The 26,829-nt window shown below is 43.6% G+C and overlaps 3 protein-coding genes across 5 annotated transcripts; 1 reads left to right on the top strand and 2 right to left on the bottom strand.

Moving 5' to 3' along the window:
- Window positions 1–1,874: 1,874 nt before the first annotated feature.
- On the top strand, window positions 1,875–19,484 carry rargb (retinoic acid receptor, gamma b). Of its 2 annotated transcripts, none has more exons than XM_049734195.1 (7): window positions 1,875–2,043; window positions 15,594–15,742; window positions 16,122–16,427; window positions 16,527–16,703; window positions 16,841–17,045; window positions 17,120–17,278; window positions 17,452–19,484. In XM_049734195.1, exons 1-7 carry the CDS (start codon window positions 1,875–1,877, stop codon window positions 17,784–17,786), a joined length of 1,500 nt encoding a protein of 499 aa, XP_049590152.1. In that variant the 3' UTR covers window positions 17,787–19,484. The 2 variants fall into 2 exon arrangements, with proteins under 2 accessions (XP_049590152.1, XP_049590153.1); XM_049734196.1 differs by lacking the exon at window positions 1,875–2,043 and adding an exon at window positions 7,959–8,300.
- On the bottom strand, window positions 2,623–24,695 carry calcoco1b (calcium binding and coiled-coil domain 1b). 2 transcript variants are annotated; one of them, XM_049734197.2, is made up of 11 exons: window positions 24,539–24,695; window positions 24,071–24,263; window positions 23,619–23,721; window positions 23,330–23,547; window positions 23,041–23,253; window positions 22,829–22,981; window positions 22,438–22,503; window positions 22,093–22,347; window positions 21,747–21,854; window positions 21,546–21,616; window positions 2,623–4,197 (listed from the first exon to the last, which is right to left on the bottom strand). In XM_049734197.2, exons 2-11 carry the CDS (start codon window positions 24,209–24,211, stop codon window positions 4,125–4,127), a joined length of 1,401 nt encoding a protein of 466 aa, XP_049590154.1. In that variant the 5' UTR covers window positions 24,212–24,263; window positions 24,539–24,695; the 3' UTR covers window positions 2,623–4,124. The 2 variants fall into 2 exon arrangements, with proteins under 2 accessions (XP_049590154.1, XP_068508475.1); XM_068652374.1 differs by lacking the exon at window positions 2,623–4,197 and adding an exon at window positions 19,471–20,630.
- Window positions 24,696–25,408: 713 nt separating this feature from the next.
- Window positions 25,409–26,800, bottom strand: smug1 (single-strand-selective monofunctional uracil-DNA glycosylase 1). The gene is made up of 2 exons (XM_049734204.1): window positions 26,382–26,800; window positions 25,409–26,190 (listed from the first exon to the last, which is right to left on the bottom strand). The coding sequence occupies exons 1-2, from the start codon at window positions 26,682–26,684 to the stop codon at window positions 25,624–25,626; spliced, it is 870 nt and encodes a 289-aa protein (XP_049590161.1). The 5' UTR covers window positions 26,685–26,800; the 3' UTR covers window positions 25,409–25,623.
- Window positions 26,801–26,829: the final 29 nt, after the last annotated feature.

Raw genomic sequence — 26,829 nt, 5'->3', positions numbered from 1 at the left:
AGGTCTTTGTGGAAATAGTGGCAGGGACTCTCCCAACTGGCTCTCGCGGTGAAGAAAAACCGCAGCGGAGCCGAGCAGTTACAGAAATATGTCAATATGGGAAATATGACTTTAAAAACAACATTGACTGCGCTGACTTTGGTGTGTGTGTGAGAGAGCGGGTGAAGAAATAGCAAAAGAATTCTAACTGTAACGACAACCGCTGATTTGTCATTCTAATGTTACCCTAATGCACTGTGTTATTAAAGATCATGAAATATGATGATTTCCAGTGCTGTGTTTGGTATATCTGTGAGTTATGATATATTTGTTTAAAAGTGCTTAAACAATACTATTCAATGAGAAATTACTCCTCTGACTGGTTCAAATGTGACAAGAAAATATAACATAGTTGTGCAACCACATTAAATCCTTTTCTTTCCTTTTGTTTTGCACTTTCAAAAAATTCCTAAAAACTCACCTAATTGCATATTTTTGTCCTTTTTGTAAATCTCTAAAGAGTCACAAGATGGCGCCAAAGGAAAAAAAATAGACTAATTTTTTGGGCAAATTTAGGCATATTTTGAAATGCAAACTTTCACATTCAACATGAACAATTGTATAAACTCGATGTACTTTTTTTTCATGGAGGAGCAAGTCCTATAAAAACTTTCCAAGCTGGGGTCATGTCGATGATTCAGAGCAAGCGCCGCGTTGTTTTTGGACGGCAGTGATGCCATTATGTCTTTTAAAAATGTGAAGCGCAAAACTAAAACATTCTCACAATGAAGCAGCGTTTTCTAGCTACATGCATGTGTGTATGGGTTCATGTTTCCTGCCCATGTGGAACAGTTTACCTAATAAGCAGGTATGAGTCGACCTGATGTAGTTGCTCTCCAAGTGACAAGCAGCTGTGTGTAACCGCGTGTACCCGTGATAACAATGACAGCCGAGTAGCGATTTTTCTTCATTTCAACCACTCCACCTATTTTTTCCTTTTTTTTTTAAATTCTGGCTGATTCAGTATAATCCCTTTGTTCTTTAGTGGAAGACATTTGTAAATTCAGATCTCCTTCCCTTTGTGCGTGTGTGTGTGTGTGTGTGTGTGTGTTTGAGTGTTTGATTCGCAAGCTGAAGCAGGCCCAAAACAACAAGACATTCTTTGGCTGAGCTGTATTTACCACAGCTCTACCACAGAGACTTAAGCCCCGCCCACTCGTGAAATCACTGAAGGGAATGAGAAAGAAACAAGAGAGGGCAGCCCTCGTATAACTTTTCCAGCGGGTCACTGAGGCACAGCGGGAGTCCCAAAAAGACAGAAAAAGGTGGGATGAGATTGCGGCGACCTTGAGCAAAGCGAAAGCGCAGAGGCCTTCCTGTGGGGTACGATGAGCACGACTTAGTTTAGTGTGTGTGTTGTTGTAAGGGGTTAATTTTACCCATGTTGCTGGCAGGCTGGCAGGGGGAACACAGAGACCCTTTATAATACAGTTGTGCTGATTGAAATCATATGGCTGAAATCATTACACCATTTGTGAAGCAGAGCATGACAGAAAGGCTTTCTTTTCCTGCTTCTTCCTCACTAGCTTTTTTTTTTTTTGTTCTTTAGCAGCATGAGTGTTTTTCTACATTGATTTCAATTGAGGAACGTTTAGCATCTAACGTGTTCTTGTCTCGTGTTCTTCTGCAGACTAGTGGCCATTGCCGTCACGTGATTTCCAGGAGGCCATCACAAGTCTCACCCCTCGCCTCCGCATCCCAACTTGGGAGAAGCCAAAACCTTGAGGTGCTGGCTGAATGGCACCTGACCCTTTCGCTTTCCTCTGCGGCCCCTGACCACCGAGACGTGGAGAAAAATCAGCTCAAAATCACAGCAGTAGCTTTTTAGTGTTACCATGGCAACCAACAAGGAGCATCAACTGCGTCATATGGCGGGCTTCCCTCGCACCATGTATCCTTTCCCTTTCAATGCCATGAGGAGCCACTCCCCCTTTGACCTGCTGGCCAGCAGCAACCTCTTTGGCCGCTTTGGGGCAGACCTTCCGAAAGAGATGGCAGCATTGTGTAAGTACATCAAGTCACTTTGTGTTTACAAAGAGCTAGGTCCCAAATTATAGGAAATATTGCTTTATTTTCTTTTAGTGTTGATTACCCCCTCCCTCATGTTTCCTGGCAGAATATGCACACACCACGCCATTCTGCACATAAATCATTTTTCATACATTTGCTTGGCGCCCAAAGTCAGCTGAGATAAACCGAGACACTAATGAGATCAAACGATAAAGAAAATTGATGGCTGGGTCCATAAATGTACAAAGAAAAACGACTTGAATCCTAGTTAATGTTTATAACCATGTAGAAAATGCATCTGAGGTCAGATTCTGGCGATAATTCTAAAATGTGTGAAGAATTGGCATTTTTAATCTCTGTCACACAGTCTTGCACATGACACTGAGTGTGGACTGTCTGTGCTGTGTGAACAACTTTGGAATTCTTTTTGATTTAGGAATCTTTCAGAGATATTTTCAGGCTTCAGTTTGTGTAGTTTTTTTTTTTTTTTTTTTTACAGTCCTCCATAAATAAAAATCCAGGTGAGCCTTTAAATCCAGCATGAGTTTACTTCCTTTGACCTACAGGGGGTACTGTTGTCCTTCCATAATGCTACACGTGCAAAGCGCCTATCGAGAAATATTCTCTTTGCCTGAGATTGAGGCTTTTCCTTCACCTTAATGTCAATGATGCTTCATTATTGATTTAATTATCATCCAGATTTGAATTGCCAGGTCAAATTTAAAATTAGCATAAAAGCAAGGAGAACAAAGAAAACGTTCTCACAGGAATGGCAAAGCAGTTCACTTTGAGGATGAAGAAACACACCTAGAATTGTTGAACTCATTACATTATGCAGGTGTACCTAATATTGTGGCTGACTGACATTGAGGAAATGTCCAATAGCTGCTGAGCAGATTTTTTTTTTCCTTACCTTGGTTTACCCAGTTTGTTGTCAATCTGAAGTTTGGTTTAAATATGATGAGTGTCGCATGTTTGTTTTTTTTTCCCCACTTAACCAAACATTCACGTATGGAGTAATACAAACCTAATCTTCTCCGAGTGGATTTCCCTAAAATGACATATTAGCATGTTCACTTTCTGCTTCCAAAATATGCTGTCATCCTTGTCAATATTAGTATTAAGTAAGCTGAAATGACGCTCCGGGTTTGAAGCTTGGGATAATCAACAGAGGCGCCCTGTTTGACTGTACAAAATACAACAGCTCCTCTTTGGGCAAACAAGAGAACATATTTAGTTAGGTTTTGTTTTTTTTTGTTTTTTTTAAAGTACCAACCGTTTTTAGCTGCAGCATGGTGACTGAGCTCATTCATTGAGCAAACATCAAAACTGCTTTTTCTATTTCATATTTGAACATCACAGAATTCTACTACATCTGCATTGTGTTAGTTTGAAGGGTTGTAAAGGTTTCTAACCCTTACAACAATTTTTGCACAAATGAGATCTGCCTTGGCTCCTGCGGTAATTTTGGAGTTCAAAAGCAGTGGGAAAAAAAATGCAGCATGCTCCTGGAGTTTTTCAGTCCTCTCGTAATTACTGGATGCCAATCAAAAGTCATGAGTAAATGCAAAGTTGGAGATATTTGTTGGAACAGTCTTATTTATTTACTTGTCATGGACTAAGAAAATCAATTTTGTTATTTCTCATTTCATCTACATTCAAATGTGAATGGAAAAAGTTGTTTTGTAGTTGCAATATGCCTGTTTGTTACACAGATATGCAGATTTACTCAGTCATTTCACAGTTTTAAGTCCCACATGAAGAGCTTGTTTCCAAAACATGACAAATCCATTTGGATCATTATAAGCTTGTTTACCAAAACTTGACTTTTTTTTTTTCTTCTGACATCTCTCAACTCACTCAATTCCCATTGTTCCTCCTGCAAATTCCCTTTTTCAAAACCAAATTCATTTGACTGCCAAATTCCCTTTTTCCAAACCAAATCCATTGGACTGCCATCCCAAATTGTCTACAATTTACTGTCCAGGATATTAATAGCCACATTTACCATGTGTAACTGACACCAACCTGGACGTCCCCCCGCTGAGTGTAGCTTCCACATAAGCCTGCTGCAGTCAGCCCGAAGTCATGTCCCGGCCAGCTGCATAATCTTGTAGCCACAATGCAGTACTCCCAGTGGACAGGGACCTGCAAAAGAACAAGGCAGCACTGAGGTGGTAGCTCGATCACTGTCCAAATCAAACATTTTGAGCAGCGTGTTTGTGTGTCACTATCCTGTGAAATGGGCATCAGGCCCAACATGCCCGTCAATCCCTTTGTGTGTGTCTGTGTGTGTGTGTGCGTGTCTGTGTGTGTGTTCCCAGCGCAGCTGTTATCATTTGATCTGCAGTCATTCAGTGGAGCCTATAGCAGCGTATATTTCACCAAGCTAGTAGCTCACAGCATGTGATTACATCTCCAACATGTCACTCCCGGTACTTTATCACTTATGAAGACAGATGTGTCCAACTTGTATTTAAGTCATGTCGTTGAGATTTAGTGGCGCTGATGATAGAAAATAGCAGCAGGCCGCATTCAATTGTAATTATAATAATTCTATCCAGAGACTGTCATAGTTGAAGTTGACAATTTAAAATTCCATTTATTGGTAACATAATTATATCTGTCCACTTTCTATAGAGCCTGGATGGATGGATGGACGGATTGATTTCTTCCACCCAAACCCATACTAGAAGCAATGAATTAAAAACAAATACAAATAGCAGCATTGAGAAGGCATTAAAAGAAATGCAAATTTAACCCCAAGCAAGAACGCAAAGCAGCTATGATATGGCACTTATTTTTCAAATTTGAGCTCACTGTTTTGATTCCTCGTGACACCCAATTCTCGATGGGTACCCTCGCACGGCAGTGCAGAGATATAAAGCTACTTGATGAATGGCGTCTTTTGAATACTAATTGCTAGCATGCCAACGAGGTCCCGGTTTGGCTGTTTGAAATGGTTCTCCAAGGCTTTCCATCCTGACCGCACGGCCATTCCTTTACATCAAATACGGCAGCAGTGATCTCTCATTATTTTGCTAATTAATCCGTGCGCAGCGTTCCCTAATGAGATGAAGCATTGGTGCACTTGAAGTAAGCACACACAGTAGCAACTTCAAAAGCTTATTACGGCCTGTTCACTCGTACAGTAAGACGTCTTTAATTTTTCTAATGTAAGCTGCAGTTAAAGAGCTTGAATCCCATTGGACACTGTGGTTTTTCAAATATATTTAGTCAAACACAGTGGTTATAAAAAGTCAACACACCCATGTTCGGTTTTTGTAATATATAAAAAAAATGAATCAAGAAAAATCTTTTTAAAGCTTTCTCTATCGTCAATGTGACTCACAGTATCTGTGCTGACACTGAATGCTATTTACAATCATTTATTCATTTATTGATGTACATTCTGAATAAAGCTAGAATTTGCCAAGAGGGTGTGCACACTTGTGCAATCACGTTCTCAGCTGTTAGTTTTTATTTTCCCTCTTGAAACGAAAGAGTTGTAATGGTGGACAAAGTTTTGAAATGATTTATTTGACTTTTTTTTTCATATTAAAAAAAAAAGGCATTTGAACAAGGGTGTGTAGATTTTTTATATCCATTGTATGTCATCCAGCACAAGCAGACACATTCTTTTATCCTGAGATTGTGGATAGTTGTGTGGACATGTGAAAAACATTTTAATATGTCATCATATTAATATCATGAGGAAACATTTTTTTTTTCCCTGTAATGAACACAGTGTCCTTTAGTGGTCTCATCACATAAATTAAGTCGCTATGTGCGTGCGTGCGTGTGTGTGTGTGTGTGCACGCACACACACGTGCTTGTGTCGGAGCACAACTATGTGCGTATGCTTGAACTGAGTGCCTACGATGACAGACACAAAGAAAAACACACAAGTCCCACTCTCTGCCTCAAGTTACTCATATCTCACACACGCACAGATATTTCCATTGCCACTCTGTCGGCCGCACATTCCAACATTCATGAATGCCGCGCTGCTGCTCACATTCGTGACTTATTTGTGCGCTCTGTGATGGCCGCAGAGAGACTTTGTGCAAATATCTGCGGCCGAGCCGGAGAGAGAAAGAGAGAGAGAGAGGCCATTGTTCGCCTCTGTGTGTTTGTGTCAGACATGACGACGGGATGAATAGCTGAAAAACCTGATTGTGAAAGCTTGTAATGTGACCCTCTTCTAAAAGTATGAGGCGGAATCAAGACACTAGCATAATGAAGAGCAGAAAGCGTGCGGTTTGGCCCGTTTGTGAGCTCGCGACTGGTGCTTTTGGTAAAAGTGAAGGAAAATGTGGCGTCCGCTTCTTCTTTCACATTCCCCCTGTATTTGTGTGTCTCTTTTGTACAAAGCAGCAACAGGGGGCAGGGTGCTGCGAGGCGGGGAGGGTAATTGTCTCAAGGTGTGGAGAGAGCTCAGCGGGCTGTTATTGTGCCACTCTACTCCCTGCAGGGTGTCATTATAGTGTGTGTTTGTGTGCCCGGCCATGATGTTGAAAGACAGGTAAAGCAAAACAAGAAAAACAAGAGCGGGTCAGACGTGTGAAATAGAGCGCAGCATCCCTTTAACTTCCAAATCATAATGTATTCAGTCAGGGGGATGAAAAGAAACAAATAAAAAGGGGGGAAAAACAACTGTAATAATATGAGTGTACAAAGCCGAAGGCATGACATGTTTGGAAGTGAACGTGCATGTGTGTGTATATGTGCAAAAGGGGGGGGGGAGCCCCAGTGGGGGTTTCTTCTAGAGTTCATCCCTCTTGAAGGAGGGAAGGAAAGGGAGGAGTGGAGGGAGGAGAGTGAAGCTGTCTAGTATACAAACTATTCACACCGCAGGCCAGTGTGTGTGCGCGCATGTGTGTGTGTGTAAGCTGAACACGCACAACTTAATCAGTTTGGACCCTATTTGAAAGAATTGAATTTGATAGCCGCCACGCATGCCGGGCCTCGGCTCACAACAGAGAAATAAAAATAAATGATGATTTCATGTATGTGATAAGTATGATAAATTTAGGCTAGGTCTAAAAAGAAAATTTAAGTCGACCAATAAAGACAAAAAATAAGAACATCTGATTAAATTTGTTTTTCTTACCTCAATTTTGTTCATTTTTTTTAATAAATATCATCACGATCAAGATTTCAATAAAAAAAGATCCTTAAAAGGATATAAACTTGTTTTTAACTTTTTTAATTGGACTTGGTGTACTTAAATATAACCAGGCTAATAGCACCACTACTGACGTCACTTCTAAATTACTGTCACAATAAAGTTATTTGAAAAATTCCTCTTTGGGCGGGGTTTGGTGACAAAAGGAAGTTTTGAGATTTGACTTGAGCAATTTTTTTTTTTTTTCTTCAAACCGGTGCACAGCTCACGCGTGAAAATTTTGTTAGCTGGATTCTGACTGACAGCAACGAAAATGTTGCTTTGAGTATGGAGAGATTTTTAATGTTTTGGAAATGCTTGCATTGTGACTAAGTGTGTTTGTGTAAGCACTTGGACCTCCCCCGTAGTCCATCATCTCAATGCACCGCTCATCTCTCAACACGCTCCTGTCTTCGTTTCAACAGGTGTGAACTGATTTCTTTTTTTTAAGTGTTACCGGCGTTTGTTGTCATCGCCAACGGCAATGGAGCAGAATATCATTTATGGGACGAAAAGGAAAAGCGTTTCATGCTGAAGTCATCGCATAAAGGGAAATCAAGTTCAAAAGTGTATTGCAAGGCAGGGCAGAGGGTTTGTTCTTATTTGCATCCAATCTGAAATCCGAAGCTGGAAAAGTTGGAGGCGATTCGGAGGGAAAGTGGGGCTGTTCCGCGTGGCCTATCAGGCATCAAACGCACACCCGGCTCCTCCCCGGACCCCGCCCCCCCAGTGCTCATGCCTTGCCTGTGCCTGTGGTGGAGAGCGAGAGGCCCACAGAGCCGCCGAGAGGGGAACTGAGATCAGTTACAGAGCTGAGGTCCATTGAGTGACCCGAGGGCAGAAGGAAAGTGCTCCGCAGAGAACTGGAGAGACCGCTTTAGACTCATCAACTTAGTCGGAGTTGCACTTTGGAGGAGACAGAAGCGGTTCGAGTCCGGCATGTTCGACTGCATGGAGGCTCTGGGGCTGGCCCCGCGGCCCCTCTACGATGTGGCTGCACAGGGATCCTGCATGCTGTCCAAGGCGCCCACGTTCTTCTCCAGCCTGGACCCCTTCGCTTGGGCCGGGACTGGCAGCCTTCAGTGTGAGTACCCGGCCCATCCCATCCCATTCTGTCCATCACATTGGTTGCTCCTTATCAGGCTTGTCGCCAGTGTTATCACGGCGCTCTCTCCACAGGAAGAGGCAGATTCCCCTCAGTGCTGTGTGGCCATTCTCACCCCCGCCGTCCGTTTGTTTATGTGCTTAGCGGGCTTTGCGGGGGGACTTTAGCGGCGCATATTTATACATCATCATGTTTGTTGTCTTTGCGAATGACTTCACATGATTGACAGCTGCTTGAAACAATACAGGACCTGACCTGGCAGCCAGCGCAGAACACAATGTCCAAACAGAAACAGCTTTGACAGATTGAAGGCAAATGGGCCTTGAAATCACATTGTTGTAATTTGCCCTCTTGTGTGGAAGTCGCACAGCGCAGCACTTATGTGCTTGTTTCAACACTGCTTTCCTCTGTGCCTTGGTGACCTTCATTTTCTCTACTGCATTAGCGAGCAGAGCAGTGGGCCAATGTGTTCCGAGGCCCACATTGCATCAAATGTGGACCCTGTAACAAACCCGCTCCAGATAATAACAAAAGCGAATCTTTTCCTATCGTCATGGAGCAGCCCATTGTGGAGATTTTGTTTTTTTTTTTAAATTCCCTTTGGCTCTGCCGTGCACCAACTCAAACATTGACTATTCAAGTCAAATTGTGCCAGTCAGATACCCGGCCAGCACGACCTGTGCGCCGCACTCAAGTGGCCAAGGCAAAGCACCCCGAGTCTATTTATCTTCAGCGTTCATTCGAACGGCGACTGTCAAGTCGGCGGTGTGCGCTAACGATGACGGATGAGCAGTCGGCTCGACAAACACCACGGCCCGGGCCTGTCCCGACTCGCTCGGGAGCTTCCCCAGATGCCAGCCTGAAAGACACACTTCACATTCATTCGACTTGTTTCAAAAATGCTTTTGAGAGCCCAAGAACCAAATTGTAGAAACTGTTAATTGAAGCAAAGAAACTACATAAAAGGGCTTTTCTCTTTTTGACACCTAGACTAACCTGTTAGTCTATTTGAAGAGGAAACAGGCAAAGGGGAGTGACTCATCTCTCATACCTTTATGCTCAAATCTATTTGTAATGCAGATGGAGGCAAGACGGCTTGTTTAGAAACTTTTTAATTTGGAGGCCTAAAGGCTGTTGAATATCAATCATTATTGACTTTATGGATTTTATTTATTTATTTTATTCTTCTATTTATTCTTACTCCTCGATAGTTCTTCTAACTAACTACTTGATAATGATCTCCTTAGAAATGCTATTCTTAATTTATAGATTCCTCATGAGATAGATGGGGGACAGTATTTGAATGAATTTTGCTCAACTCGCTTTTTCAACATCCTAACATCACAAAAACACGGAAAAATGTTATTCTCAGCTGATGAAGCCTCGACTATGACATTGCTCAAAGTCGTTTGATTAATATTAAAGTAATAACTATTGATGTGCTACGATTACAGCGAAATAATTTATTAACCCCGAAATACTACACCTCTGTTTAAAAATCATCATCATTTCCTACACCACAAAACATTCATGTTCATTTTACGACTCGACCTGTTGGTTAACATTCCACTCTGTCCTAAAATTGGATTTTATGTTTTTATTTGTGCCTGACTGAAGCTTCCTCTAAGAAGTAAGACTCAAAGCGCTCAAGTTGCGGCCCATTTTTTGGATCGTTATTTATTTTACTTTTTAGATTGAGTTGTTGATGCATTGCCGAGATATCGGATCGGGTATCGGCGGATACTCAGAGTTAAGTGAAAAAGAACTCGATGGGACCTTGGCTACGGATGAAATCTCTGGAAAGCTTTGCTCGCTTTCCTGTGTTTTGGCGCATTTGGGTCAGTTGAGCACCTCTATGCCGTCCTTTTGTATCACCGTCAATGAGCATTAAAAGGAGCGCGAAGTGTGTCATGGCACGCCGGCGTCTCCGCTGTGACGTTTTGTTTCTTGGCTGCTTTTGAGCGTCCACTCTCCCTTTGGCCCATGGCCCCATCCAGGAGTGTGTGTTGGTCCGCCTCTCTGATGTCCTCCTCGCGCACGGCTCAGTTTACACGCCTCGTCTTGTGTAACCCGCAGCTTTTAATGAAGCCATTATAATTAGAAAAGGCCTCAATTAAGAGATTAGCAGGCGTGTGGGGGCATGAAAGAGGAGTAGAGGGATGAATTTGGTTTTGGGATTAGCCCCGCGACCCCCTCCCTCCCATTGACTCCTTATATCTCGGCGTTTCAGGCCTTAAGGGGGACATCTCCTGTCTCCGGGCTACTTTAAGAATGCCGCAGGACCACCACGTCTCCAAAGTGAGATGCACCGGCCCGGATTCATGACTCAGGAAGTTTTTGTTTGCGTTTGGAGGCTACAGCGAAAGACCCTTGAATGTGCTTTTGCCTGGGCTGTTTGAAGTCAAGATGAGCTCCAGATAACAGATGTGTTATTAATCTGTCAATTAGTTTGTCAAATAATCTGAATTAGAAACTGGACATCCGGAAAATGGGCAAAAAAAAATAATTCCGATTCAGTTACTTGTCAGCATTTCAGAAAATAGGCAAACTTGTCGGTCATTGCTTAATTTGATCATTCTATTCAACGCAATAATGAATTTGCTTTCAGTGAGGAGTACATGAATTTTAATTTGTTAACTGTGAGAATTTTTACAATTTTAAATTAAACATGGTCTCTAAACCATTGGCGACGAACTCATTTTTCCATGGGCCGCATTGGCGTTTTAGTTTACCCCGAACGGCCATCGTCATCACAACAAATGAATGAATAACTTACGTTTGAAATCTGAAGTCAATAATAATAATTTTGTTAAACTATTGAGTTACTCTAATAACATAAGAAAACGCTTGCAATATTTTATTTATTACAGATAACAATGTGACAATTTGGTACAGGTTTTAGCTAATATCATGGAAATGTTTTTGCAGGCCGCATTAAATTATCACTCCTGTGCAAATTATTGGAAATGATCCATAGTTGTCGATTACTCATTGCATCTCTATCTCTCATTCTGGTGATAGCGGTCATATGCCCAATTTGTTTTTACCAAAATAAATGCATACAACTTTCAATACATGGTAACTTTCAAAAGTCACCACTTGCAATATTAGTTGTGCTGATCCGATTTAATGTGTTTTGATTCCCTGAAGAGCTTATCAGGTCCCTTATTGAGTGTTACAGCAAATGAAGACCCGATGATCTACTGGCTGAACGAAGCTGTCTAATATCCGTCCCCTCCCCACATTAGTCAAGGGGAACTAAAACGACGCCAGTGTTGGTATGCTCAACTCAATCAGAACGCTAAGTTGCTGATGATTCACATTTGTGGCGTCCATCCGAAATCCAAGGGCGTTGTTCGCAAGTGTGTGAAGCTTGTCAAGTTGAAGTATTTGTCCAGGCTTTCTGGTGAGCTTGTGCAAACGTGTGTGTGTGTGTGCGTGTGTGTGTGTGTGTCTACCTCCTCCTTTTTAAATGTCTGCTGCTTTGTTTTTTATGGAGCTGTCTTCTGGACAGCAGCCCGGTTTTCACAGTCTTTCCTTTAAGAGGCGCTACCAATGACAGGAAGGGCTCCTCCTCCTGCCCGGGCAGGAAGGCAGGGGAGGACAGAGGGGGGAAGAGGGTTATTACTGAGGGTTGGGGTTGGGGGTGGGGGGGTCTGGTATTGAACTTAGAACAGCTGATGAAAGGGATTGTCACTCACATCTCCCCCATCTCCTCCCTGCTGTTGTGGTAATTACTCACTCAGCATATTTGGTGGCAGCCTCCCCCTCACACCGCTCGACAACAAAGTCATTGGAAGCACTTGACAATGACAACAACAATCGATTGAAAGCAGTCAAATCCAGGCAGACGTTTGCTTCTTGCCTGCGTGTTTGTGCGTATGTGCGATGCTGCTCTCTCCCGCCCACGGGCCAACACACACAACACACTCACTCACATATTCACAAGTGCACGCACATTCCACAGGGTGCTGTCGAACATTAGGTGGAGCCAGATAAAGTGCTGCATTTGAATTATTATTATAATAATCGCACGAGCTTTACTATTGCTGTCGTTGGCTGCGCTTTGTCATGAATCATCCCCGGACATGTTTTTTTTGATTGACAGTTTGAAGTGGAAAATTCAAATTGAATGAATCCCCTGCAACTCTTGTCAGCATAAAAGCCTTCCGGCGTCATTTGAAAATTCTTAACTGTCATGCAGGTGTTCGAAAACGGTGTAATAAAGCAAATATGATATACGGAACCACCCAGCCCTCGATGATTTGTGATGGACGCGGTGTTTAGGGATATGAAGTAGTGCTGAAGTCACTTCACGTCATGCATCACACTTGACAATATTCTTAACTTGTCATACAAGTGTAAAAAGAAGTCGTGGAGCCAAAGAAAAAAAACAGACTTCAATTTTGCTCCAAATTGGACAACAATAGAGACACTCCAGTTTAAAGGTTCCACGGCGGACAACCCTCGACACCTCCCCAATGTGATGCTGTGTGCAGCCCCCGGGGCCAAAGTCAAGCTGCATGCCATATGTCACACTATGTCGTCCACGCAGACACCCCCGCAAGCAATTAAAAAAAAAAAAGCTTCAATGTCGGCGTAAAAGCACACACCGGCAGATTGGTCAAGTCCAACTGTATTGACGCCAAATGAGAGCAGACACGGCTTAGCCAACTGGCTTCTTCTCCAAAGTGAACGAGGTGTCGACCACGAGGCCAAACTGGACTGTGTTGGTGGCACATTAAAACTCATGGCTGAAAGGAAGGAAGGAAGGGATGTTAACAAGACACAAACGTGGAGGTTGAATAGTTGTACGCTGATGTAGGTGACAGAAAGTCTGACAGGATGTTCCGAAAAATGTGCATGTGTGTTATGGCCCTGCTGCAAGCGGACGCTGATTCCCACCAGTTCTGTCGTCTCTCGTGGCTTCTCCAAAAGGTGCGCTGATAGATGTTATGACACACGGCGGGGTGAACTGCAGGTTAAGACTAGACTGCTGTTTCTTCAAGCCGAGTCTCGGAGGCCACGCGCAGTTCAGGGTGCTGACAGCCCGCTGACACTTTTTGGCTCCTCTCCTTGTTTTCGTCACGCCAGGTAGCGTCCCCCCTCCCATTACTTTTTCTACCTTCTACTCGCCCTTTCTCACCACACTCAGACGCCGTCAGTCAGTACCTGTCGACTGGCGCCAGAAGCGCTACCTTGGCGCCTATTTTCTTCCCTCTGAGACACTCTTAACATTGTTACTATATCAACAGATAGACTTACGACTTTAGCTCCGCCCACAATCCCTTCTCACCTGAGCTCTAAAACCTCATAAGTCAACACCACATGGAGAATATTTTTGTAAATTCTCAGCTGAAGCTCGTGAGTTGCATTCTTTGTACGGTCACTTAAGAGGCAATACACTATTTTTGAACAGATCCCATTCAAAAGATGTCAAGAGCAGAGGTGGAGAGAACTACGTTACAGTTAGTCAAGTCATTTTGGGAATAAATTGTTGTATTTTTACTGCAACATACTTTTTACGAATATATTGAGCTACAGTAGTTCAATAGACAGTAGAAAGTTTTCAGTTGATCAAATATGCATGTGAAAGCAGGATGAGGACATGCAAAGTCCACAGGAAAGGCTGTCGCTGAGATTTTAGATTTGTCTCACAACTGGGAGAAAACATGTTACATCACCGGCGTTTGAAGAAAAAATGGCGGCGTGCTCGTTTTGGTTGCTGCTGTGGCACTTCAGAACATTCAGAAAGTGATTCGGACGACTGAGAGGAAAATAATATTTAAAAAGCAAACAAATCATTCATCATGTATAGTTCTTATATTAGAATTAAAGTACTGTATTTGTAATTTTGAGGCTGATGGGTGTAAAGTAGTTTAACCAGAGCAGAGATTTTTTTAGATTAAGCATCTACAATTCTAGCCCTTCCTTCTCTTTTTACAAATAAAGTCATTTGGTATAAAACAATTGTAATTGTCCGACGACATAAGGGTGAATTGTTAAATGCCACTTGCACACACATTGAACTTTTAAAGTGCCTGCTGGGCAAGTAGTTAGTCATGACCCTCTTGAGCCAAGGTCAAAGTTAAATGGTGGAGCTTTGATTGAAGCTGTTGTCCACTGGGAAGTTTGTGTCCCCACGCTCACCTCCCTTCCTTCTCTTTCTTTCTCCTTTCTTTTGTTTTTATTGGATTATTCCTTTGTGCTTTACCTCTCTTGCGTTTTGAAACCTTACCACTCTTGTTAATGACAGGCCGCCGGGTTCATTTTAGGGTTGTTGCTGCTGGGTGGGGGGTGGGCCACATTTGGTTGGGTCCGGTGAAGGTGACAGAAGGGGCATTGACTTTGGGGGGGGTTCTGACCCCGGATTCTTTAATTTTTACTAGGAAGGGATGCGAGGATGGAGCTGGATGTGTGAATAGCTGCCCAAGGTGACTGGATGCCAATAAAGGGGTCGTCAGCCTGGCCGGGGGCCTCCTTCCCATCCCAGACACAACCTTTATAGGGCCGCTTGTAAGCCTGGGCAACTATTAAACTCCGTCCTGCCTGCGCTGAGGAATTTAGGGCCAGGAAACAAGGGGGTGGGGGTGCTGGTGGGAATGGGCAGAGGAAGGTGAAGTTGGGGTGAGTGAAGGTGAAAGTTGAAAGGCATGTTCCAGACAATCTGCTTCTTCAGTCGTCACCTCCAAACGTGGACGGGGGTCAATGTGGCTTCTTGTACTTTTTACTGAAGGGAAGCGTTGCATTGCTTCGTTTTGACATTGCTCTTTATCTTCCTGGTTGTTGGGTTTTTTTTTTTCCCAACATGGTCTTCACAAATGTCATAATACAGTTTCCCCTCGGAGAGAGGGGACAGGGGCCGAGCCTCGTAAACTTCCAGCTTTTGTTTGTTCACATGGGCCTTCGAGCTATATGGGCATTGGATGGCCTTTCACGTAAAAATGTGAGCTTGTGAACACAAACGCTCACAAAACTCCAGAAAAAGTCAACAGGAATGCCGCCCCCCCCCTCCTGTTGGCCAGTAAATGGAGAAGCCAATCAAATCTCAGCTGCCAATCAGCGTTTTATCAGCGGGGCCATCTGGCCATCAGCTAATTGTGGCTTCTTTACGTCCCTGTCAATCAGACGCCTCCCTCCTCCCTTTTCTCTTAAGAATCGTTGCTTTTGAGTTGGCCTTCTGGCCCCAGCGCTGACCACACGCTGTCAAACGCGGCTTGTCTGACTGTCAGCATCAACAAATAACTTCAATGCTGCTTCTTGTGCATGCAGCCGTGGAGACCCAGAGCACCAGCTCCGAGGAGATGGTGCCCAGCTCGCCTTCTCCTCCGCCGCCGCCTCGCGTCTACAAGCCCTGCTTCGTGTGCCAGGACAAGTCGTCTGGATACCACTACGGGGTCAGCTCCTGTGAGGGCTGCAAGGTACGAGCACTCATTGGGGGAAAACAAAGCAGTCTGCTGCCCTCTACTGTGGTCTTGCTAGTACTACATTCGGTCAAAAGCTCATTTAACACTCAACCTTGATTGACCCAAGGCAAGGCATATAGCATACATAAAAATTTAGGATCTTATCTTAGTTTGATCATAAATAATTTGTTATCTTGAGCTTTATATCAGCAAAGGAAAAAATATACATGATGAATAGTCTCCATTAATTGAAACTAAATCCCAGGCTAAATGTAGCACCTCAAAGATTTGAATCCCTTTGCAAGGTGCCATCTTATAACTTGTATATAGATACTATAATAAAGATTTGGTCGTAACCCCGCAGATTTAATCAATGTGCATTTCTGTGTTTCAGGGTTTTTTCCGGCGCAGCATTCAAAAGAACATGGTGTACACGTGCCACCGAGACAAGAACTGCCAGATCAACAAGGTGACCCGCAATCGCTGTCAGTACTGCCGGCTGCAAAAGTGCTTTGAGGTGGGCATGTCCAAAGAAGCAGTACGTAATGACCGCAACAAAAAGAAAAAGGACGTGAAGGAGGAGGTGGTGCTGCCTGAAAACTACGAGCTGAGCGGCGAGCTCGAGGAGCTGGTCAACAAAGTGAGCAAAGCCCACCAGGAGACATTTCCGTCACTGTGCCAGCTGGGCAAATACACCACAGTGAGTGTCCCGTAACGATGACAATGCGGCGCTGAGAAAGCGGGGAAAACCAGACCCGACCTTAGCGACACCTGCAACTCTTTTGTCTGTCTCTCCCAGAACTCGAGCTCTGACCACAGAGTCCAGCTGGACTTGGGCCTGTGGGACAAGTTCAGTGAGTTGTCCACCAAGTGCATCATCAAGATTGTGGAGTTTGCCAAGCGACTACCAGGCTTCACTACGCTAACCATCGCCGACCAGATCACCCTCCTCAAGTCTGCTTGTCTGGACATCCTGGTACTGTTGACACACACAACACACCCATGCTGCCTCATTCGCTACGCAGCTTAAATTCCAATCACAAAAACATAAAAATGTGAACAGCCGCCAGCAAGCCTCCTCAAGTGTCAATTTTTCGGGGGGGACGTCTTCAGATGCTGAGGATATGCACGCGCTATACCCCTGAGCAAGACACCATGACCTTCTCAGACGGCCTGACCCTCAACAGAACCCAGATGCATAACGCCGGCTTCGGCCCGCTCACAGACCTGGTGTTCGCCTTCGCCGGGCAGCTGCTGCCCTTGGAGATGGACGATACTGAGACGGGACTCCTCAGCGCCATCTGCCTCATCTGCGGAGGTGCAGCGAGCCTCATCTCGTTTGTATCTTTTTGCCTCCCTTTGGCGAGATTTTTACGCTGTCTCGCTTGTCAGACCGTATGGACCTGGAAGAACCCGGGAAGGTGGACAAGCTGCAGGAGCCGCTGCTGGAAGCGCTGAAGATTTACACACGCCGCCGACGCCCCAACAAGCCTCACATGTTCCCGCGCATGCTGATGAAAGTCACCGACCTGCGGGGAATTAGCACTAAAGGTCGGTTTGCCGTATGCGTGATCCAGATGAGCACAACGTTGCTTTAGTTTGAAGTGAAAAGATTTTTGTGGAAATTTGTGCAAGGTGGGACAACATTAGGAGCTTCATTTAGACAAAAGTAGTGATTTTCTGTGGCAGGGGGGGAAGTCAACTACTCATGTCTGTCAACTCAGGTGCAGAGAGAGCCATCACACTGAAGATGGAGATCCCCGGTCCCATGCCGCCGCTCATCAGGGAGATGCTGGAAAACCCGGACGCATTTGAGGACAGCAGCGACTCGGCGGAAAGCCCCGCACCGACCGCCGCCGCTGCACCGCCCGTCGTTCAGACCATCAAGCAAGAGGAGAAATCCACATACGAGTCGGCGGTGGAGGAGGAAGAGGAGGAGGATGATGACGACTATTGGGACGAGGACAGGGAACGGCTGGCGGACAGTGACGCCGAGCCGTGGGGGGAGGCGGCTGCAGCGGCGACCAGCATAAACAAGAAAAACGGGACAACGCAGTAGGACGGACACTCCCTGCCCTGGAATCCTCATCTTCACACCATCAGGCTCTTATAAAAGAATTGCAAAGTTTACAGGGAGTGAGGGACAAAGCAAAAGCACTCAACAAGCGACTCATTGTGGTCCGCAGTGACAGGAGGGAGGCGGGAGGGGGGGCTCACAAGGAATGCCCCCCTCCCCAGGAAAAGGGCTACGCTTGTATAGAAAACATCTCTCTTTTTGGGGGGGGGTTACAGGAAATGCTACTTATACTTTCTTCTTGTATGACGTATTGTCTCAGCTCTTTGTCTCATTTCTTCATGGCGTGTGCGTTTATGCGCTTAAGTGAGACATCGTGAGAGCAAGTCTCCAACTTTCAATGTCTTCCAGGGTGGTCAACGTCTTCCGAAAACAAGCAATAGTGGCTTTGGGATCCTGAATAGGGATGGGAATCCAGAATGAGTGATTTGATTCCAGTTATTTTGTTGCATATTTTCTCTTCTTGCGTTGTCAAAGTTGCATCTTGTTTGAACCAATCTGAAAAGTTGACAACCAGCAGTTGAAGACAGCAGACCAATCCAGACCAATTTTACTTCATTTGCTCATCCACTGAAAATGGATAAACAATTGAATCCATAAATGAATCGCACTGCTAAATTTACGTCGATTCCAATCCCTGGACGTGAAAAAAACGTGGTTCTAAAATAACGAAACCGCTCGTGATGTCAGCACGGAAAGCCTTTTGAGCCTTTTTTGATGTCCATCTTCATGTCCTCACGCTCTTTGTGCTCACTAATGGGACAACTTTGGCTTGAGTTGGACATTAAGCATATCAAATTTTAGTGCTCAGGCGCCTTTCCATGTCAGTACTCTTGCATTGCATAATGAAGTGGACGCCATTAAGCCATAGACGCCCCAGCAGCCATTATGAACTTTTTACATCATAGCAATCCTCAGGTGTGTTTTTTTTTTTTTTTAACTGTATGAAAAAAATAATTGCATACTTTAACCCTGCAACCATCTACAGTCAACCTCTGTTCATTTTAAAAACTTTGGTTTTCCAGCTAACAAACGCACACATAGAACACAGTGGCTATTTCTCTGCTGCCAAATAATGTTTCATCATACCATCGCAGTTATGTACGGCCTGAATGTACAGAATGTCAAAGTATTAAAAATGTCAGGAGGCTTAAGACGAATGTTACTTCACTTTGAATGTCGCTTAAACAAACTCAGTCCAATGTTTTTGTTTGCATTGTTAAATGTCACGGAATAAGACCAGCAGCAGCAGCAGCAGCAGCAGCAAGATCCTCCAGGGGCAATAAAGTCATTTCTTTTGTCTTTTTCCTGAACTTGAGCCAGTGCAATAAAACAAAAGCCGCCTGCAAGGTTGACGGCGACATCTGTACTAAAAAGTATAAATTCGGACAACTCAAAACTATGGCTCATTTAAATTCCATCGCCTTGATGATTGTGACATTTTTTTGTATTGTTATATGCAGAGAATATTTAATGATGACTTTTAAAGCTCAAACCATCTCATTGTGTCTCTTTTTTTTAATAATCAGCTACCTTCTCCATTATCTCCGTGTGGAGAGATTTAAACATCTCATGAATGGGCTCATTTGTTTCTCTTGGTATTAAATCTATATGTAGTTTGCTTCTTTGGTTTGCTTGTTATTTTGGCTGTATTTTTGATAAAAGGCCCTTTGTGTTTTCACACCTGTCGGCGTGCAGCTGTATTTATTTTGTCATCACTTTCATGTACTTAATAAGCATATCAACCATAAAGTCATCTGTTAATACAAATGGCAAGTTAAAACCATCACATTAATAACCATATCAACCATAAAGTCATCTGTTAATACAAATGGCAAGTTCATTCACCAGACACACAGAATGCATTTCATTATATTACAGTGACTTAAAAGCAGGCATTCCGAATATGCCGCCAGCAATATATGTAGCGCGCTAAACTCAGAAGTGTAAAATGTCATACTTGAATCCTGACAATGAAACGTGAGCCGTAAATGAAAGTGTCAAGTTGCTCCTCAACAAGACGTTTTAGCTTCGACTACAGTTACACACAAGAGCCATGCAAACATTTCTGTCACAGACTTGAATCCAGTTTTTAAACACGTGCTAACAAATCTACTCAAGCAAAAGTCTCTACTCAAGCAAAAGTCTCATTTTGCAAAATTAAAAAAAGTTAAACATCTACATTCATTAAGAATTAATGCTAGAAGGCAGTGACTCCCAACCACTGTTGAAGCACAACAAAACTATGATTTCCCTTTCGTAAGTCATAAAAGCACAATTTGACAACAAATAATGTATCTGAAGTTCTTTCATATATCGCATACAGTGACAATTAAATGTTCTTGTGCTAGATGCCAGAAGGTACAGTTAACCTATGAATCCACATGCCATTCATACATAATTGTTCTATTCATTTTATAAGATTCACTTATAGTTGTATAGTTATAGTCAGTGCAATATATTTGGTGTGCATATCTAATTAGACGCATTCGACATGGGCTAAAGAACATTGCCGCCACCTACTGGCCAATTTTAGGTCGACTGTTGCTGTTGAATTATAACCGGATACAGGTAGTTGTATATATGTATGTGCAAGTAATTGTGTATATGCAAATGGACACACTTAAAGGGAAATTGTGTTATGTGTAAATGGGACACACTTTAAGGGAGAGTAAAGCGCACCCAACATTGGCACTTATGTGATATAGAACTTGTTAAAAAAGTGATGTCAGTAGTTCTTGAAAAATGACCCATCCTCAATTTCCTTTAATCTTAGCCCTACAATCTTACAGTTCTTTACGTCACCACATGATGTAGTTCGCCGATTCACTGCAGAGGGAAACATTTGGAATGAAAAGCAGTGTTCACGCAAGTGTGTTCTTTAAGTCAGTGGTCCCCAACCTTTTTTGCGCCACGGACCAGTTACGTGTCAAATATTTTCGCGGACCGGCCTTTATATAAAGCATTTATAATAAATATATAAATACAGTGAAATAAAACAAATATAAACCACATAAAAATAAAACTCACCATTACGTTGAATTACTGGGAGCACTCAGCTTGTTTCAATGAAACGAGCCGGTCCCATCTAGGCGTAATTGGAAACAATGTCCTTCTTCGTAACGGTTTTTCTTTTTCTTTCAAAAAATTCCAAAAGTGTCTTTTAATGCAGGATGCTTGGTCTCCATGTGCCGAAACAGTTTTGAAGGCTTCATTGCCTCGTTAGCTAGCCTGTCGCCACATATTGTGCATAGTGGGCTTGGCGCGTCAAAGTCACCTGCGGCGATAAATCCATATTTTAAGTAGGACTCCTGAAATTTTCTTTTAAATGCAGCTTTCCTTTTCTTAGAAGTCGTAGCCTCTTCTTCTTCTTCTTTTTTCCCTTTCCGAAGAAGCTTTCCAAACAACTGTTTCTTGCTCATTTTCGCTAGCTTCGCGGGTTCTACTGAGGTGACATGTCACGTGACCGGGACGCGCGTCTTCACCTGAATTAACCTGTGTCAAGAGACACAGATGCACCGACGGATGTAATTGGGAAAGAATCGCCAAATTTTTTATATTTTTCAAAATAAATTCTTACTCATTTTTGCTAACTTTGCTTGACTGGGGAAACATGTCACGTGACTAGGACAAGCGTCTTGACCTGAATTAATTGATCGTCGATAATTTTTTTTTTTTTTTTTTTCTGTGCGGCTTGGCTGCCCGGTGGTTGGGGACCCCTGGTTTAAGTGGTGGAAAGGTCACCTGAAGACAGAGTCTGCAAGGTGGCGGTCCACGGCCTGCTTCACTTGTTTCTTACCACTGTCAGTCTGCTTCTGATTGGGCCAGCACAAAGTAAAAAATGAAAGGGGAGATCTTAAATTGACAGCAAGTTCTTCTTTGAGTCGTGGTAATGAGCCAGTGACTATTAAAAATTATATGTGTGCATGCATGTGTAAAACTCACACTATCACTGTCATTCTCTCTCCAAAACGGCATTTTCTCCTTCTCCAGCAGTCGCTCTTCCGCCCTTTGCACTTTAATCCTCAGGTCCTCTATTTTCTGGTGGTCAGCCTACGTATGCACACACCAAGTTATTAGGTGAATAAATAACGAAAACTAAAATTGAAAGAAAAAATACATTTTGTCAAGGAAGTAAAAACAAAAGCTTAAAAAAAAAAAAAAAACGAAAAAAACAGACTACACTCCGAGGTCATCTGTGCGGCTTTCATGTTTCTGGTTAAAAAAATCTAAAACTAAAACAAAGTAAAATACTAATACAAACCGATATGTGCTATTGTCACATCTTTACCTGCGCCGCACTCCGGAAAGCTTCTCTCTCCAGGGCCCAGTTGGCACGCTCCTCCCTGAGAAGAAGCTTCTCCTCAGAGAGCTGCAGGCCCAGTTGGGCCACCTGCAGTCGGCTTTGGTGCAGCTCGGCGTGGGTGTGCCCATGGCGGGTGCCCAGCTCCCTCAGCTCGCCGCGAAGTCCCTCGGCTGAGCGCTCGCTCGCCTCCAGGCGAGTTTGCAGGCCGCGGACCTCTGCCTGCGAAGTTTCATGCTCTGCCTGCAGGGAAGAAAGACAGGGAGGATGAACTTTATTGTGATGACAACCAAAAGACGTTTGTGAGGTCTATGGTTGGAGGACTTTACAGACCTGCAGCAACTTTCTCTTTTCTTCGACATTTTTGATCTGAGCTGATAGTTTCATCAGCATCTCCTCCTGCCTGCAGGGTTAGTGTCAAAGTGTGATCACAGACAAAGTTACCTTCATGCTAATTAGACATTTCAAAGGCGTGTAGGCTAGAAATATATTCTTTATCCTTAATAAAGCACAAATAATATTACTGCCGTACTGAGGAGCTAAGAGAGGAGCTGAGGCTTTCATACACTGCCTCAAAACCTGTTTTGTTCATTTTAATTAATTTATGACTATCACACAATCTTAGCCTCTCAGTCAAGGCACCAATTACTACTTTCCTATTTAGCAAGAGATCTGGCACCAAGTGAACTTCGCTGTCCAAGCATCTATCATGAGTTTTCAAAACTTGCCTTTCCATCTCCACTTTTGTCTCTTTCTCTCTATCAGTCAACACCTTGACTTCATCTTCCAAGTCTTTCATTTGTTGCTGAATGTGCGCTTGTTCAACCGTAAGTTGACTCAGTTCCGAGGAGAGATTCTCCTCACTGCTTTTCACATCCTGCAAAGCAGCACATGAGAATTAATCAACCATCAAACATGATCTGTGTTAGGTCTTACTTTGTTTTCTCCTTCCACTTTCTTCAAGACGTCACATTTATGTGTCAGGTTTTGACAGAGCTGGTCTAGCTCCTCCTTCAAAGCATCCCTTTCGCTCTCCCATTCCACCTTAGCTTTTATGTTGCTCCTCCTCTCCTCCTCTATTTCCCGTTTGGCCTCCTGCACAGCCTGCTGCAACTCTGCTTTCTCCCTCAAGCACTTGTCCAGCTCACTCTGTGGAGAGCAAATCATCTTCAGCAAATTCAAATGGCACACAAAGGTGAACGCCCGGCAGCTTTTTTTTCCCCACCTGGAGCAGCTGAGCTCTGGGGACTACAAGGAGCAGCTCCTCCTTGTCATCATAGCCTCCTCCTTCTTCCTCATTTCGCTCTTCACTCAAGGTCTCCAACTCATCCAGAGGTTTGGGCGCGCAGAAGGTGAAGGGTCGGCTTTGGGCGCACACTTTCCCCATCTTGTCGACGTAGACGAATTGGTACTCCACCGGGTTGGGGCGAGGTAGGTAGAAAGCTGTCAAAAACAACAACATTTCTTGACAAACTTTTACTACCGAGTAAATCTTTTCAGTGCTTGATGTTTACCTTGAAAAAGTGCACAGCAGTCAACAGCACTTCCTTCGGCGTAACCTTCGGGGACAAGCGACCAGGCGTACGTGTGGTACTCGCTAAGTGACGACCATCCCACCTATAGTATGGAGGAACAAGACCACCAAGATTAGGTACACCTACACATCAAATGGCAAACAATACAGAGGGTATCAAAAGTCTACACACCTGGTGGGCTGTGCTAAAAATAATCATATTTAAACCCATATTAAATGGAATTCAGCACACACCTGCCATTATTTTAAGTGCCTCTGATTTACCCATGATAAAGAAAATAAATCAATATATAAATAATAAAATATAATCTAATAAAAGAAATCATCATCATCATAAAATAAATCAACTGTTCCAGTAACACATTCAGGAACAACAACAACAAAGGAAACCCCAAATAGAACATCCAAAAATGTAATCCGTGGCACTCAAACCTTGAAGATCCCAATCCAGTCACTGCTGCTCCACTGATGGGTTGAAGTCACGCTGTAGTGACACTCGACCCTGGTTTGGGGGAAGTAACGTTGACCCACATTTCGAAACACCACCGAGGACTGTGGATATTGTTTCTCCATGACTTTGACGAGGAGGAAGGCACACGCTGATCCGGCAACAGGAGAAGGACAGCTGAGCAGACATTTGAGAGGAACACTGTTGGGCAATACAGCATGGCCTCCCATCTCGTGTTTATAAACAACGTGCTTATACTTTTACCATACAGTTTTTTTTTTCACTTTGGACAGACAGACCAATATATATAAAATTTAACATTTAGTTACCATATGTAAATACTCAAAACAAGTATGGTACAACTCTTCAAGTACAGTTAGGACAGCAGTCATAAAAGCTTTCGACTATTTATTTCTCATAGTAAGAATCGTAATTTTGTTTAAAAGTCCTACCTGGGGAATAAAACGTAGCTCGTAAGACGTTCACACTTCACAGCTGTGCTTCCATCATCACACTGACTTGAGTTGACTCAGTGCAGTCTGAGGACAGTCACACCAAAGGATCATGGGAAATGTAGTTGACCCTCATCTTCACACTGACTTCAGTTGACTCGGTGCAGGCTGAAGACAGTCACGCCAAAGGATCATGGGAAATGTAGTTCACCCTCAGTAAAGGCTACTGGGTACTGTTTCTGGACACATAATCCGATGCTGTGACTTGTTTACTCTCTTCTTTCATTTCTTGGCAGTCGCTGAAGCTTACTAGGAAAGGTGCCTGGGTTATTTATGACACGGATTCATATCTTAGTGACAAGTCATATATACTTCCAATAATCTTTTTGTTTTCACTATTGTAGTGGACGTCAGGACCAGGCCAGCAGCCCTGCAGTTAATGGTAGGGTGATATGTTTGTCCTTTGTGACATCATCATATGTTTGTCCTTTGTGACATCATCTGGTCTTTGTTGATTTGATGTCCCAGTTTGACTTATTGGCAGTCAGTCATGGAATAAAGACGTGTTCACACTGTTGTTTTGATATTAAAGGGTAGACTTCAGACATTTAAATACAAAAGCACAATAAAATGACACACTTATTATCATGAATTCAACAGTGACAAATTTAATTTGACCTTTTAACTTATTGTGTATTTTTCAACTACATTTGAATGTTGTTTTCTAAATTTCTATAATATATAACACATGGAAGTGTAATGTGTGGCATTACATGGCAGCAGTGAAAGACCTGATCAATCATAATGGATATAAATAAAATACACTAACCATTATATTTGTAGCAAATACAAACATTTAAAGACACAGAATTGGTCAAATGAATAAGAAATCATTATATATTAATACAATGGAAATGTACATAAAACAGCATACAATACAGAACAAAATTTTCAACAACCCTGAGCATACGCTTGTGTACTCTATTTGTACTCTCACACAAAATTAGCAATGATAGAATCCAGTTCACCCGCCACCCTAATGAGGATATGCAATATAAAAAAAAATTAGTGGATGGATTTGCCTGCTATAAAGTCTCTTGAGTGTGAGAGGATTCTGGCCTTGTGTCGTTGCTAAGTAAAGGGAGGATGCCTAGTTGTGCTAGCTTAGCTTTAGCCACACTCTCCCAGCCTTTATTGGCCAAAGGGTTCCTGGGGGAAGGATGCATGATGCCCTCCACTCGCACGTCCATACCAGCTGCGGTAAGAGCACGGCGTGCCTGCTGCTCTGCCACCCTGCCCACACCGATCACCATGGAGACACCCAGGGCCTCCACGGCTTGGCACAGGGCAATGTCACACAAGCGCAGGAGCTCCTTGCGCTCATGGATATCAAGCTCAGGGGGGGTCAGGTTCTTCCCGCTGCTCCTCATGAAAATGAGGGGGCAAAGGTTGTGTACAAAACAGTGACGGAAGAAAGCAGCAGGCTCGCCGCACAACTTTTGGAAGAAGCCCCAGAAGCGGGCACCGCTCACTTCGCTCTGAGTGCAGGCCAGGCCGCTGATGCGGCGTTTCGGATGCTCGTTGTCAGGGCGACCGACTGCCCCTGTTATCTTCAACCAGTTCACGACTGACTTCACTTCGCCAAAAGGAACCTGTGAGGGATAAAATGGAGAATCAGTGTTTTATTTCCTTACAGTTATATTTTGTAACTCAATACCTGACAAATATGCAAGACTAAAACTGACAATAATTTGTGGGAAGAACTGACAACTCTACGAGGAGGCACAGAACAGGAAAAGCGGTGCTGAAAATGGATGGATGGAAGGTGATTCAGCTAACTCACCCCCGTCTGGGCCATGCCGAACGGTCCCGGATTCATGCCCAAAAACAAGAAGCTCTGTCCCGCCTGGCAGTACTTCTCTACGTAGCACCGGTGCGTCTCCCACGCATACTCCAGTGGGTTGTACACATATTGGACGGGTTCCCCGAAACGGAGCCCACGGAGATGCGCGTTGAGCTCCAGCTCGAGCTGCAGGAACCTACATGAAGGGGTTGCGTTGAGTTCCGGGGTCCACTTCAATATGATTTTTTCTTTAGAGTCCTGCTCGTTTCCATCAGGTTGCGACACTGCAATGTCGTTTAACATGGTTGTTGTTTTTAACGCGGTATTTGTACGATGTTTGTTTCATTTGTTTGGGTTTTGTTTCCTTCTTTCGTGCGTCTTGTTTTACGGACAAGCCGCACTCGAGCGCTTTACCGCCGCCTCAGGCCTGGAATATGTACTACATCTG

Source organism: Syngnathus scovelli, chromosome 11, assembly GCF_024217435.2.
Source record: "Syngnathus scovelli strain Florida chromosome 11, RoL_Ssco_1.2, whole genome shotgun sequence".
Classification (NCBI taxonomy): Eukaryota; Metazoa; Chordata; class Actinopteri; order Syngnathiformes; family Syngnathidae; genus Syngnathus; species Syngnathus scovelli.
This window is presented reverse-complemented; position numbering and strand designations above follow the sequence as displayed.

Bases quoted from the DNA above. Each gene is read 5' to 3' on its own strand.
- rargb (XM_049734195.1), top strand. From the start codon at position 1,875: ATGGCAACCAACAAGGAGCATCAACTGCGTCATATGGCGGGCTTCCCT. The intron at 2,044-15,593 runs GTAAGTACATCA...TTGTGCATGCAG, and splicing joins GAAAGAGATGGCAGCATTGT to CCGTGGAGACCCAGAGCACC. The intron at 16,428-16,526 runs GTGAGTGTCCCG...TGTCTCTCCCAG, and splicing joins AGCTGGGCAAATACACCACA to AACTCGAGCTCTGACCACAG.
- calcoco1b (XM_049734197.2), bottom strand. From the start codon at position 24,211: ATGGAGAAACAATATCCACAGTCCTCGGTGGTGTTTCGAAATGTGGGT. The intron at 21,855-22,092 runs GTAAAGATGTGA...GTGCATACGTAG, and splicing joins CTTTCCGGAGTGCGGCGCAG to GCTGACCACCAGAAAATAGA. The intron at 21,617-21,746 runs GTGAGTTTTACA...TGGCCCAATCAG, and splicing joins GAGAGAATGACAGTGATAGT to AAGCAGACTGACAGTGGTAA.
- smug1 (XM_049734204.1), bottom strand. From the start codon at position 26,684: ATGTTAAACGACATTGCAGTGTCGCAACCTGATGGAAACGAGCAGGAC. The intron at 26,191-26,381 runs GTGAGTTAGCTG...TATCCCTCACAG, and splicing joins TCGGCATGGCCCAGACGGGG to GTTCCTTTTGGCGAAGTGAA.